This window comes from Delphinus delphis, chromosome 5 (assembly GCF_949987515.2).
Source record: "Delphinus delphis chromosome 5, mDelDel1.2, whole genome shotgun sequence".
Classification (NCBI taxonomy): Eukaryota; Metazoa; Chordata; class Mammalia; order Artiodactyla; family Delphinidae; genus Delphinus; species Delphinus delphis.
Window position 1 is genome coordinate 50,256,611 of NC_082687.1, and position 14,840 is coordinate 50,271,450.

Here is a 14,840-nt window from a genome sequence, read left to right on the forward strand (position 1 = left end):
ACATCAACATTTATTAACTCTGTGGTCTAGCGCTATAGGTCTTCATTATTTCTTTTATCTGCAGTTTCTAAATGAACTTATGAAAATTTTTAAACACGATGAGGGGTCACAAAAACACAACGCTGGCCTTATGAATAGACATTAGTGCTTTCTTTATTGCCATTTTAGATCTAACTTTTTTTTATCACAACTATTTTTTTAACATCTTTATTGGAGTATAATTGCTTTACAATGTTGTGTTAGTTTCTGCTGTATAACAAAGTGAATCAGCTATACGTTAGATCTAACATTTTAATGGCATGCTTCAACTACGTAGATCTGGCCAGAAGAGAAGCTCTATATCAGTACTGAAAATATGAAAAGATTCATTGGGGATGACTGAATTCTGAATAGTGACTTCTGCACAAAGGATCCATCACATAGCAGTTGTGCTCTATGCAGCCACTGAGGAATTAAAATTATGCTATTACTCCTCCCGACTCTGTGTTCATAATGAAACCGAAAAAAACTGGGAATATGGGTAAACTACTAATTCATTTTTAACTGTTTAGCCATCTCATAAAATTTGCCCAAAAAGTGCCTACTGCAAATCTGGAGGATGTTTTGCCACTGGCTGAAGGTGTTACCACAATCCTCTCCAAGTGCTGTGAGTCTGCCTCTGAGGACTGCATGGCTAAGGAGGTAAGAAAATCACCATCATCATGAGCCACATACTGAGTGGCAGACTTTCTCCTAAGCTGCTTTTTATATGCATCATCTCAATGAATCCTCATATGTATCCTATGAAATTTAAATATATTGTTAACTCAGTTTTACAGATGAGGAAACAGAAGATTAGCAAGGATTAATAATTTGAAGTCATACAACTAGCACGTGGCAAAGTCCACACACAAGGACAAGATTCTGATTCCCAAGACCTTACTCTACCTACAGAGTCCAATGCAGATCTACTAGTCGTATATAGTTAAGTTTAAATTAAACAAGTTTAAACTTCAACTTTGGTAACACTAGCCACTTTTCAAATGCTCAGTATTGCACAGTACAGATAGAAATTATTTCATCATTCATCATCTGTTCTATTAGACAACACTACAACCATTAAAGTGTCTAATGTTTTTGTTATGTCTATTAAAATTTGATAGTCATCCAAATTTCTCACCTTTCATTTATATAATCCTTTCAAGTAGATACAAACTTGAACTGTTACTTAAATAAAAGTCACTACGTGTCTGTGGACCTCTTTAGAGATAGATACTTTGTTACCTGGCCTTTTTTCATTAAGGATACCTGTCTATGTCCATAGATGTTTTTCTATAACCTGACTTATAATGGCTAAGTGGGACTCTATGTATGTATTGCATATGCTGCATTAATCTACCTAGATACGCCATCTTTTTATTTAACCAGTCCCCTTTTATTGGATTTAGGTTGTTTCAGTTTAATATGTTAAGCAATGCTGCCCTTAATAGCCTTATACCTAAATCTTCCCTTCATCCATAATTATTTTCTGAGAGTAAATTCGTGGAAATCAGATTGTATACTTTAAGGCTCTTAGTACACATTGACAAATTGCCCTCCGCAAATGTCCTACCAATGTACCTTGAAAGAGCATTCACACTGACTTCTGTAAGCCTTCCTTATTTTTAATTAGACTAACTAGGAAACTAACAATGCACAAACTCACAATTGCTTTTGTAGCTGCTTGAGTACACAGTAAAAATCTGTGACAACTTATCCACAAAGAATTCTAAGTTTAAGGACTGTTGTCAAGAAAGAACACCCATGGACATTTTTGTGTGCACTTACTTCATGCCAGCTGCCCCAAACCCCGACCTACCAGATGTCAAGTTGCCCACAAACAAAGATGTGTGTGATAAAGGAAACACCAAAGTCCTGGATCAGTAAGTAGGGTTGATCTAATTTGACAGTATTGATATTCACTAGCATTAAGTGACAAAGAAATTAAAATGGGAAGAAATAGTAAGCCTGTATCTGTTTTCCTCCAGCTAAGAACTAAAATAAACCATTGGTTGCGTATACTGAGTTGCATGAACTACGAGTACGTGTATACTTGAGGTGTAAAAATATTTCTTAATTAAGTCAACAGGCCCTAAAATCAATTACCAGTATTAGAGAGCAGGATTTAGACTGAATTTGGATTGAAACTAATTTACATTTGTCTAAGTACTCATTGTTTTTTTTTTTTGCGGTACGCGGGCCTCTCACTGCTGTGGCCTCTCCCGTTGCGGAGCACAGGCTCCGGACGCGCAGGCTCAGCGGCCATGGCTCACGGGCCCAGCCGCTCCGCGGTATGTGGGATCTTCCCAGACCGGGGCACGAACCCGTGTCCCCTGCATAGGCAGGCGGACTCTCAACCACTGCGCCACCAGGGAAGCCCCTCATTGTTTTTATAAATGCATAAACAATGGGATGAGACAATGTAAGAATTTACACAAACTGCTTTCACAGAAAAGCTACCTAAGTTACTCACTTGATGCTTTATATAGGGTTCATTGTATTATAGTTGCATGAAGGACAGTTCCACAGGCATGTGAAGTAGATCTGTTTATATATAAATATATAAACAAATTTATATGCAGTACATACAGCATTTTACTTGAGTTAAATTAACAGCATTTTACTTGAGTTAAATTAACTAGTTACAATAGCTTCAAAGCAACTGTTAATAATTTGCATTCAAATGAGAATATTGATTTTAACTTCAAACCTGTTGATTTGGAGTCAATTTTAATTAAATCTTATTTTTAATTAAGAAGGCAGGTATTCTGCCTTAATAGATGTCAAATTTCAAAACATGACATGCCTCCACAAATCTACCCATTGTTAAAGAGCGTTATCTCCTTTCTCTTTCATGCCAGGTGTGCGTTCGATCTAAGTAGGAAGACTCATATTCCAGAAGTATTCCTCAGTAAAATACTTGAGCCAACCCTGAAAAGCCTTGATGAATGCTGCCACTCTGAAGACTCTACTGCCTGTTTCAATGCTAAGGTACAATGTGCTATATTTTCTTTATCAACTTTGCTATAGATCAAGGGTTGGCAAACTGCAGCTCATAGGGCAAATCTGGCCTGGTGTCTGTGATCTCAGAATGGTCTTACATTTTTAAATGCCCTAAAAATAATAATATTATACATGAAAATTATATAAGACTCCAACATCAGTGTTCATAAAGTTTCATTGGCATATAGCTCTACTTATTGTTTATGGCTGTTTTGCCATGGTGGTAGTTGAGTAGGTACAGCAGAGACTGTATAGGACTTACAAAGCTTAAAATATTTACAATCTGGTCTTACGTAGAAAATGTTAGCCAATATCTGATATAGATAATAAACACTCATCTTGATACATTGCATGGAGTTCTGATTTAACATCTCCCTGGACAGTGTTTCAAGACAAATAACTGTTTTCTTACAGGGTCCTCAATTGACGAGAGAACTATCTTCTTTCATTGAAAAGGGACAAGAACTGTGTGCCGATTATTCAGAAAACACATTTACTGAGTACAAGAAAAAGTAAGGGACTTGTTCTGGCTGATTCCTCCAAATTTATCAATAATAGTAGCCCAGTACTGCTATTTGAAGAAGAGTTGAAGACTTTAGATGTGCTAAGCCCAAAAGGAAGGCATTTCTTTATAAATAAGTGTTAACACTAAAATAATAGGCCATAATAATAAAAAGTTTTACTGGCTTCCTGGAAAATCTCTGTTGAGAAGATCATATCATTCTCAACTTGATTAATTTCTTAGATTCATTTCAAATCATTTTGAACAACACAGATCCAGCAGGCACAAATACAACCCCACAAAAAGACCTTTATAAAGAATCCCAAAAGGATGACACCTTCTTCAGTGACCCCCATGAAGTCTACCTTAACAAAGCTCTAAAAGAAAAAAAAGCTGTGAAATCCTTAAGTTCAAAATGGTTATTTCCCAGTTATCAGGAAATTACATAATTAATAGATCATGGAGGCGTTATAGAATGTTACAGATAATGCAAGATTAAGTTCTCTGCCAACAGTTTTGAACTCCAGGATGACACGGGGCAACTGAGTGATAATTTATATAATCTCAATACATTAAAAATGTTAATGCAGTCAAATTGACATTTTGAGTTTTGAAAGTAGAGAAGATGGAAACGATTGAGTCTAGGTATTTACAATCCCATACATGCCCTTTTTCTCCCTATCCTACCAGAGTTCCTTCTGGTCTGACTTGCTTTCCCTCCCAGCTGGAACCAACTCTTTTCAATAACGCTTTTATAAGCAGGCTAGTCACCCTCACCCTGTTGTCCTTTCCCTGTATCCATTTTACTAATCCCAAATCCAGATAAACTTGGGTCTCTACTACTTCCCAATCCTAGTACTGAGTGGGCTGGCAAGTATTTCTTGGAGAAAGTCGTAAACCAGGCTGAGTCATAAACCATTATGAGGGTACAGAGTTACCAAGATCATAGACCAATCAAACTGGGAGAGAATCAAGAGAATTCAGATCCTAGCACCGTCTTGAAAGGGAGATAGAGAGTTAGTTAATAGTAGAGCTAAAAACAAGAGCCAAAGTTTCTAACCTTTTTTGTGTTTTCTAGTATAGCTAGTTGAGAAGTAGGCAAACTGAAGGGAAAATTACATAAAATGAGGGAGAATACATGAAGGTGACAAAGTCCTGTAAGGGAAGTATTCTTTGAGGAGTTTGAAATCTAGAACTTGAGAGAAGATGAAAGGTCAGGGAGAATAGAGGAGGAAGTCATCCATGCTGATTGATGCAACTGAGCGAATGAAAGGGGAAAGGCGGGAATTCAAATTCAGCAACAGTTTGTATGTTTACTTTCATGATCTAAATAGACAGGTTTCACTTTCTAATCTCAAATTGAGGCACTAAAAATCGTTCCACAGATATTAAGTTTTCTTAAGAAGGGCAACTATATTTTCCTTTTTTGTTGCTAAAGATCTGAAGTGGCTATCATTTTGCACTAGACATGTTTATAAAACACATCTAGTAAAACTTTACATAAAATTGGCCTTTCAGACTGGCAGAGAGGCTAAGAGGAAAACTGCCTGATGCCACAGAGACAGAACTCGAAGAGCTGGTTGACAAGCGCTCAGACTTTGCGTCCAAGTGTTGTTCTATAAACTCACCTCCTCTCTACTGCAATTCAGAGGTAAGAAAATTTAACCCTCTACTTAATCACTGCACAGTATTAAGAACTTATATAGTAAGATTTACTCATTTGTTATTGATTGCCTGATGGAGAAATGTTTTGTTGGCCTTTTCAGATGCAGTAATCAGTTTGTTTACATCCTCCATTTGACCCATTATTCTCCAGCAGTCATTTCAGAACGCTATATTAGAATAGTCAAAAAAGATAAAGAGAGCACTCCATTTCACTTTACAGCTAATTTGGAGGTATTAGTGACAATTCCAAGAATTCTGATGTCTCACCCATTCTATTTCTGCAGTATAGAGGCAGGGTTAAGAACAACTCTATGCCATACCAAAATAGTATCTTCCTTTGCTCATCTCTTTCTAAAGTTCATGATATTAAGTTGTATCCCTTTTGGCCGGATTTAACTATTGTTGGTTTTGTTGTCTATTGGGAAGGAAACATTTATGATCCATTTTGGACCCATCATTTTTGCTTTTACATAAAAGTAATTTAACTATAGTGTAAAAGTTAATACTACGGGGCTTCCCTGGTGGCGCAGTGGTTGAGAGTCCGCCTGCCGATGCAGGGGACACAGGTTCGTGCCCCAGTCCGGGAAGATCCCACATGCCGCGGAGAGGCTGGGCCCATGAGCCATGGCCGCTGGGCATGCGCGTCCGGAGCCTGTGCTCCGCAACGGGAGAGGCCACAACAGCGAGAGGCCCGCGTACCGCAAAAAAATAAATAAAAAAGAAAAAAAGAAAAGAAAACAAATTAAAAAAAAAAAGTTAATACTACTTAGACCAGTGATTTAATGCCAATCAGAAGTCCCTTTCTATAAGTTAAAGAATTTTTTCAAGAACTTACATGAATTTTTGTTCATCTAAACCATGAAAGCAACAAAGGCTGGTTTCATTTTATTATTCTATTATTTTTCTATTCTATTTCTATTACTATTCTATCAGAGCACATTTGATAATATCCTAAAACTTAATAAAAATCACAAAAGTTTGTGTGTCAGAAGAAAACCTTGAAGCTCATTTAGTGTACTTTTTTACTCAGTTAATCCCTTCCACAGGTCATTCAGCTTCCATTTAAATACAGTCAATTTATTTTCTCTTAGAGGTAGACTATTTTCACTGCCCAGTGGCTTCATTTATGAGAACATTTTTCTATAAACTAAACCATGATATTCTCCTCATAATTTCTACTGAGTCTAGTCTGGCTTTCTCTACCAACTAGAAAATGTCTTTCTCTCTTCTCAGTAGAGGCTCTTTTATATTTGAAGTGGTTTTTGGAAAGTCAAGACTGTGAAAAGCTGTTTGTGCCTTTGTTTTTGTTAAGTTTGGGGTTATACGTACCAATTCTCTTAACGTTTTAGTGAAGTTTTGTTTTTCACCATATACTGCCAAACAAAGCCTTAAATTAACAAATCGAGCTACATCATATTGTTTGTCTTTCTTCTCTATACCCTTGAAGATTCTGATTTCTCCTCCAATTTCCATGTATACACTCCAATCCCAAACCTATTTGCCAACCTTGTTTGTAATAATTTGTAAAGTCAGAATTCCAGACGAAAAGGGTACAATAGAATAAAATCCTGTTCTTTAAATTCTGCGGAGAAATATATCATGTTCACCTGTCATTAAAATTCAAAACAAGTAAGATTGTAAACAAAAACTGAAAGACTTGGCGTATTAGGATATTTTGGTCATTATCGGCATTAAAACATTTAGCATAAGGCAACTAAATAGAACAGTTCCTTCCTGGACTACCAACTGGCTTTGGGTAATATAAATAGCTGCTTAGGCTGCCTTTTCCAGAAGGGGGGAAAAAAAAAGTCACCTTACCTAAAAGGTGTTTTCTATCAGCAGAATTTGCTCTGACGGTCTCATGCAGTCATCAAGGAAAAAAAAAGCCTAAATCCTTTTCTTATATTCTGTCAAATACCGCTTTTGTAACCCATCTCTAGTCCCATCATCTGTTCATCCAGCTACACATTTTTGACCTCATGCGAGACAAACTGAGCTTTATGCACGAAGCACATGCTTCCTTCAAGCCTCTTGCTTTTCATTTCTTTAATCTGCTTTTCACTGTATTTTTCATTATAACACATTGCCGTTTTAAAACTTTATTTTCAACAACCATGATGAGAAGGCAGTTTGGTAGTGTTCTCTTTTCTTGCTTTATAACCAGTAAATTTATAGCACTGCTGCTGCTGAGTAGCCAGACTTTCCGTAATAGCTAAAGAACAGTGAGAGGAATGGAGTTGAGATACTCATGAACATTTGATTATTTAGAGCCCTCGGACGTTAGACCCTCTGGTGTTCGTTAGCCTTTTTGATTGTCTTTCTACGTTAATCTCATTGTGAGGCAGGTGTGCTCACCTCTGCTTTCTGACTTCAATCTGCTAGAACAGCATTCACTTTAATTCTCAATGCTTTGTGTAAATATTTGTCCCATTTACCCTATAATTTGGATTATAACTTCTCATTAAGTTTATCATTTAATCTCCTCATCCAAATGCTTGACAGTTTCTTTTCCTTTTAAGTAGTGCCCATCTACTACATTTACTCCAAGTCATTTATATCCAGGGATCCATTTCTGTCTGCCATTCTAAATATACTTGGCACAGTTGCTAGAAGAGTGGCAGAAGGGGCCTCTGAACCATACTAGATCAGTGTTTCATTACGTGGTCATCTACCCCTACCTACCCTCACCCTGATCTTGAAATGATCAGGAAATAGAACCATCAGTGTAATCTTCTTTCGGCTCTACCATGGCACTCAGGACCGGTCCATTTTTATATTCCGTAGAGGCCCACTGACTGTAGAAAAACTTACCGCTACAAAATTAGACTTGATTTTTATTTCTCTCCATCATTCAGGCAAGGCATCCCTGTTCATTCTTCTGAAAACTCATTACTATGCTATCCCTAAGATATCCCAACAGATTTCCCAAAGTTTTCAGAAAGCCACTGTTATGTGCTGGAGTTGATCCTTAAAATTTCGAAGACAGTCAAATGCAAATAGCCAAGAGAAGCTGGGCAAAGAGGAGACTGACTCTTCCTCTCTCATCCCCTTCACCTCCTTCTCTCCCCTTTTCTTCTCTCCCATACTTCAGGAAAAATTGTTACATCTCTCAGTATAAGTAGATTTTATAATCCTCAGTGTCATAGCTAGCAATTATTAAACAATTTCTATTTCTTAAGCAGGATATTAATAGCTTTACATGTATTTGTAGAACGATCTAAAACAATTCTAAATGTTAGGTAACATTATAATTCCCCTTTACACATGGGTTGAGTGAGATATACAGAGATTATATAAGGAAAATCGTAAGTTTATTTAATGAGTCTGTTACCTGTCACTCCATGTCATTGTCAGAATTCAGCCCGAATTTAGCTAATAATGACAAAGGCAAATTACCGATACCGGAAGACTATTAATTACTGACTGAAAATCCAAAATTATTGTTAAAATAGCAAAAAATGATACCAGGTCAGTAGTATCACTCTAAATTCCATTCATCCCACTTCCTTGGAATCTTCTTTCATTAGTTACACTCTTTTGTTTCAACAATACCTTTTTAATGATTCTAATTTAAAGTTACTTATCTCCTGATCTTAAAAAACTAAGATACTTTAGACACTACTCCCTAGCTACTTTTCTCCTTCCCTTACAGCCAAGATTCTTGAAAGAACAGTATATACTCTCATTCCTTACACCTCTTATTAATTCCTCTACCCTTTGCAGTATGGCTTCTGATGCTACCATACCACTAATGGCAAAGTCACACTGAAATATTCTTGCTAAATCTAATGAACATTTTTCAGTCCTTATCTTACCAGCCTTCTCTGCAAAACACTTGATACCCACAATTATTTTTCTTCTTGAAACAATTGTCATCTGCATTATCATATTCTACCTTTTTCCTTCTGACTCTTCCCTTCTTACTCTCTTTAGTATTGTCTTCCTCTCTACCTATCCCTTAAGTTTCCATGTTTTCCAGAGTTTTTCCTTGATCTTCTTCACTTTTCATGACATGACATTTTCCCTGAGTGTTCTCATCCATGGACACGCCTTCAATCTTCAAATCTCTACCTCTAGCCAGAATCTCTCCCCTTAGCACCAACATTTTTATCCAACTGTCCATGGGGGCTCTCTTGTCCCACAAGAAATTCAAACTCAACATGCCCAAAGTCTTTCCCCTAATACCCCCTCTTATTTCCTAAATGTATAAATATTATCGTCATTCACATTGTCTAAAATGGAATCCTTGACTTCTATATACATTCAACTAAATTCCAAATCCTATCAATTCTAACTCTTCAATATCTCTCAGTAGATACCTTCTTCTACATTATCAGTACTCTTAGGCATTCTTTGCCGGGATTACACCCTTGGTCTCCCATCTCCAGTCTTCCTCCAGTGCCTCACACCCAATTCCATCTCTATACTGAGGTCAAAATAACCTTTGCAAAGCACAAAATGGTGAATACATTCTAATTGCTCTCTGTTGCTTCTAAATTGAAGTCCAATTTTCTTTTTTAATCAAAGAATTTGGACCCTTGGTTTCCTCTCCAAACTGATCATTACTTCTTGCTCCTCTTGTGTTGGTTCTCCTGAACTACTTGCAATTTTTCAAGTACATTAAAGTTGCTCTTACCTCAAGGTTTTGCACCTCATGACTCATCCTAGATTGCCCTATTCGCACCCTATAACGTGGCTCAATCTTTCATCAAGATTCTGGGTTCAGTTTAGACACCACCTCCTCTGGGAATGCTTCCCTGGCCCCCAAGCTGTTATGCTTTAACATTCAGTGCACACCCAATAATTAGCGCCTATTAACTATTGTCATTTTTTCCTCGTCTTTTTTCCTGGAATACTGTAAACTCTTCAAGAGCAGGGACACAGTAAAACTAAATAAGGATGTGAAGGATGGTCAATTAAAAGTTCAATATAAAACTGCATTTTGACAAGAATCCTTTCCTCTAAACAAGGTTCAAAAAAATTTGTTATACCTTTTGAAATGACCTACTAGTCTACAAACGAAACACTCCATGATTTAAATAATTTTCATTTCAGATTGATGCTGTAATGAATACCCTACAGTCCTGATGCATGTGTACTGTCTTAGGTAAGTACAGTTTTTAAAGGCAGCAAAGAACCCAGCTTTGTACAATGTATCTTTAAAATCATAATGGGAAGGAGACTATTTGTCCAAATTATTCTAACAATTATTTAAAGTCATTTTGTGAGACTATTTTATGAGATGAGAATATTAAGCATATGGAAAAGTCAAGGAGCTTACGCAAGTATATACGACCAACTTCTGACAAATTTAGGACTAGAATTCAGATCCTCAGCCTGGTACTATATCCATCTTAACCTCACATCTAAGATAATGACAGTATAGAGATCATTTCAGGTATTTTAATGCATTCAATAGAAAAAACTGAGTTCAAAGACAGAGACCATCAAGTCTTAAAGATAACATGGCAGGATTCTCAGAAGGAAAGCGGCATTCCTCAAATTAAAGCAACACTGTTGAAACAGTACCACTTCCTTCTTTCAGATATTACATTTTCACCCATTAAGAAATGCCTGATAAAGATATTAAAAGTATAAAATAATTTCGATAGAACTCCATACTTTAAACTGAAGGTGATCTCAACTGTGCACATTTCTACAAAAATATTTTCTCTCTAGATTTAATTGTATTCATTTTAAAGATATTGCTTCTGGGCTTCCCTGGTGGCGCAGTGGTTGAGAGACCGCCTGCCGATGCAGGGGACATGGGTTCGTGCCCCGGTCCGGGAAGATCCCACATGCCGCGGAGCGGCTGGGCCCGTGAGCCACGGCCGCTGAGCCTGCGCGTCCAGAGCCTGTGCTCCGCAACGGGAGAGGCCACAACAGTGAGAGGCCCGCGTACGGCAACAACAACAAAAAAATATATTGCTTCTGAAATTTAAAAAAATGATTTAAAAAAGTGGTTTTGGCTTATCTCAGATCTTAAACAGGCTTTTCAATGATGTAAAATTTTAACTTTGCCGATTTACTGGTATCTTTTCCTAAAATGATATGAAAGCAAAAGACTTTGACTAATGAAATTCAAGCTTCCAACTATCAACAATATGAATCATTAGAAACAGCAAAAGGAAATTAACATTCTGAGAGGAACTGCAATGGAGATGATCAAGGAAACTCATTTTTGGAATCACCCAATCTGGATTAGAAACCCCTCTCCGTCTATCTTTATAAACTTAAATTATACTGCCTAGAGCTCAGTTCCCTTTTCTGTAAGAAGAAAATTGTAATATCGACTTCTCAGCATTGTTGTAATGATTAAGTGAAATGATTATGCATATAAAATTCCTAGAAAATAGCAGTAATACTAGCGAAGTTGGTACTGCTGCCGCTTCTACTACTGATACAACTGTTGACTAAAGAAAAACATACAACCTGAAAGTTGTGAGTTATGTTTTATTTGGGGACCTTACTGAAGACTACAGCCCAGGAGACAGCCTCTCCGATAGCTCTGAGGAGGTAAAGGAGGAGCCAGGATATATAGGTGTTTTTTTTGCTGAAAAAACAAACATGAAGTTGAACATCAAAGATTATTGCTAATCACAAAGAACAGACATCTCAAGTTAATGATTTTAGTTCTTTTCAATTATACGGGAAGGGGCAAGAATCTGGGGTCATTGAAATTATTGCTTTAGATATGCATAGGGCCAGAATCCAGAGCACGGAAAGTTTTCTGTTTTTCTCCATCCTGAATTCCCCTCAGGGCACACTGTCAGGACAGCTGCAGTGTCTGACGGCAGGCAACATTCTTTGTCTGCAATATGAATCTAAACTAAAACAAGTTTCCCTGCCTATATATTCTTGTGCTTTTGCACATGAATATTGTGTCTTAAAGGGAAAGTAAGTTCACTGAACGATTTCTGGAGAAAAAGGCCACACCTGGAACTAATATGTCACTTACACCTCAATTAAAAAGTTAAAAGTGAAGTCACTTGAGTATAACTATTCTAGAGTTAAAAATAGTATCTGGTCTCTGTTGCTGCTAAACTAATCGTTTTCCCTCATTTAAATTAATTCAGTCTCCCTTCATCTCAATCCACATATAATCTATATAGAGTTAAAATCCCAATACACAAGTTACCTCACCTCCCACCCTTTGAGGTATCCCTAGCCTTAATAAGAATTCGGGTTGTTTGGAAAGCCATATAACTTCGCCTTTGAATTTGTCTTCACCGGATTATGTTATTCTCTAGGAACTCAGTGCGTTTTTTGGTGTCTCATGTATATTCATATTCTTTCAGTCCCCGGGAGCACAAATTGAAAAAGAGAGTATTTTAAGGAGACGTAACACTAATTTGATAGAGTTTTTTTTTAACCTAACAACTTTCTGAAATATTTAATGCTAGCTAAATCAACAGGTAAACTGTTTTTTTCAGTGACAGATTAATGAAGGGTTCTAATATACTGATTCTTCTGGTTCTAGTCATTATCTTCTATAAATATTTTATCATTTCTCTCACATTAGTCAATATTTTTCTACGGCCTTTAATTAGTCCTTCAATTTCTGCATCACCCAATTGTTTGATGCAGAATTAAATTAGTCAATTCTTCAATTGACTAATTGAAGAATTAGTCCTTCAATTTCTGCATCACCCAAACACATTTTGATCAGCTAGAAGGAAGCCCTAAAAATCACTCACATATTCCTTCCATAGGTTTCAAACTCTATTTTACCCACTGCCTGTTTATTATAACCACAACCTGCAATTATAAAGGGTTGTTATATTTGGAGCAGTTATGTGGCTTTGAAAGAGCAAATTATACCTTGTTCACAAGGTTGTGGGACTGGGGCACTTGATGTCTAGAAATAATGATGCCATAACCTAAAAGTTCTATTAGGTTTCTAGAACACAGCCAGCAGATTATGACTCTTGGGTTCCAGGTGAATTCTGTAGCTCTGTAGGACAATCCTGGATCCATTTAATTATCAGCAGTTGTGAGCTGCTCTGAATCCAGCACTTGACTTTGATTCCAAACTAAGTAGTGAGCACGTGTCTTCCCTCCCCCATCTCCCCACAGACCAGCCTTTTCTTCAGATCTTAAATTGCTGTAGAATATAGCCAAGTTCTTCTATGGTTTTTCTTACTCTAACAATTATGCTCTTGATGACAGAAGTGGCACATTATTTAGCGTGAAGCAGTTCCTAAATCCATTAAACTAACTTTGGCTGGCTACGTATTTTTCACTGAAAGCCTACCCCACTCGAGATGTGAACAGCTTATAGAAGCTGAAGCCTTTGTCTCAAGGTGTTCCCATCCTTAGGTACACCCACAATTCATGTCTTCCACTCAACAGCTTGATGCTATTTCATTCTTAACTAAAGTCTTTTTATAAAACGACTTGTCATCTTGACAGTTATTGGGCCCCTTGATCAATTTCTTCTAACCCCCAAGTTGATTGTGACCACATTTGCATGCCCCATTGGAGAAGGAATTACTGTCTTTTGATAAATCCCACAAAGCCAGTTATCTTTTGCCTTCAGCTTTGGAAACAATTAGTGTTCCTGGGGTTGCCAACAGATAAAGGAGTTAGCTCATGCTGCAGAATCGAGTCAGAGGGAAAATACTACTAGAATCACACTCAGCACAACTAGGTGCTGACACCACAAGAGAAACATATGAGGGAAGCATGGAGGCGTCTCCTTTCTCATCCTCACTCCAAGGCATAAACTCATTGAGGTCAATGAAGGATGGAATTTCTCGCACTGTGCAAACAGAATTATGATACAACCCTGCTGTAGTGTCTTGGAAAAGAAGATAAACAAGGGGGAGACACATTTGCTTCATTACAAAGTAGAAGGTGATTTGATTAAAACCTCACACTCAGTGAGGTACTAAAATAACAACAACTATTATCTCAGTCCCATGACTGAGGGGCCTCATGTGCATTGGTTGTTTTTTTTCGCTCTGGCAGTGATTATTCATACTCATACATCAGAAACTTACATACACCATTAGTTCAAAGAAAAAAAAACTGTACGATGTACCTTAGCATAACAGTGATGGCTTTATATTCAGGCCTTGGGAATTTCTTACATTGACTCTGGACCCATCAGGTGGGCTGTAGTGGATACACGGGTCACGCTAGACAGGTTTATCTTTATGCGTAATAACCTGACCTTATATGCATCTGTTGAACTGTAGGATGGTTGTCGCCCATTAGCTCTGGTTTTCTAACATTTATTTCCATTATTCCCACAGACCTAGAGCTGGAACCACTCTGGGAATGACATCTGACGGCCTAACCTAAGCAAAACCAGAGCTCCTGGGGAGACAAATAGGATACTCCCTGCTTGTTATCAGCTGCAATAGCCTCGTACTATTGTTAATGTTAAGTATGATGACCTGTTAAGAAAATAAATGGAACTACAATGCAAACCATAAATGCTACTGAGCATGATGCTACCATGTTGATCTCCAGCACTATTCCTGTGACCTTCACCAAGACACTACAGGAGGCAGCCTCAGCCTCACAAGGCCCCGCTTTTTTCTAGGTTTGCTGTGTCCTAAAAGATTCACAGCCTAAGCATCCACTTTACACTTCCCAGCACACTGAGCTCCATGCCTTGATCGCTTCTCAGGCTTAATACGTACCA

General features: G+C 37.5%; 1 protein-coding gene across 1 annotated transcript in view; it reads left to right on the top strand.

Moving 5' to 3' along the window:
- The window catches only part of GC (GC vitamin D binding protein), a 40,317-nt gene extending 25,688 nt beyond the window's left edge, over nt 1–14,629 (top strand). The window contains exons 7-13 of the mRNA XM_060012410.1: nt 552–681; nt 1,699–1,901; nt 2,880–3,009; nt 3,436–3,533; nt 5,042–5,174; nt 10,244–10,295; nt 14,446–14,629. Coding sequence (XP_059868393.1) covers nt 552–681; nt 1,699–1,901; nt 2,880–3,009; nt 3,436–3,533; nt 5,042–5,174; nt 10,244–10,276 — 727 coding nt within the window. The 3' untranslated portion in view covers nt 10,277–10,295; nt 14,446–14,629. The remainder of the gene's footprint in view (nt 1–551; nt 682–1,698; nt 1,902–2,879; nt 3,010–3,435; nt 3,534–5,041; nt 5,175–10,243; nt 10,296–14,445) is intronic.
- Nucleotides 14,630–14,840: the final 211 nt, after the last annotated feature.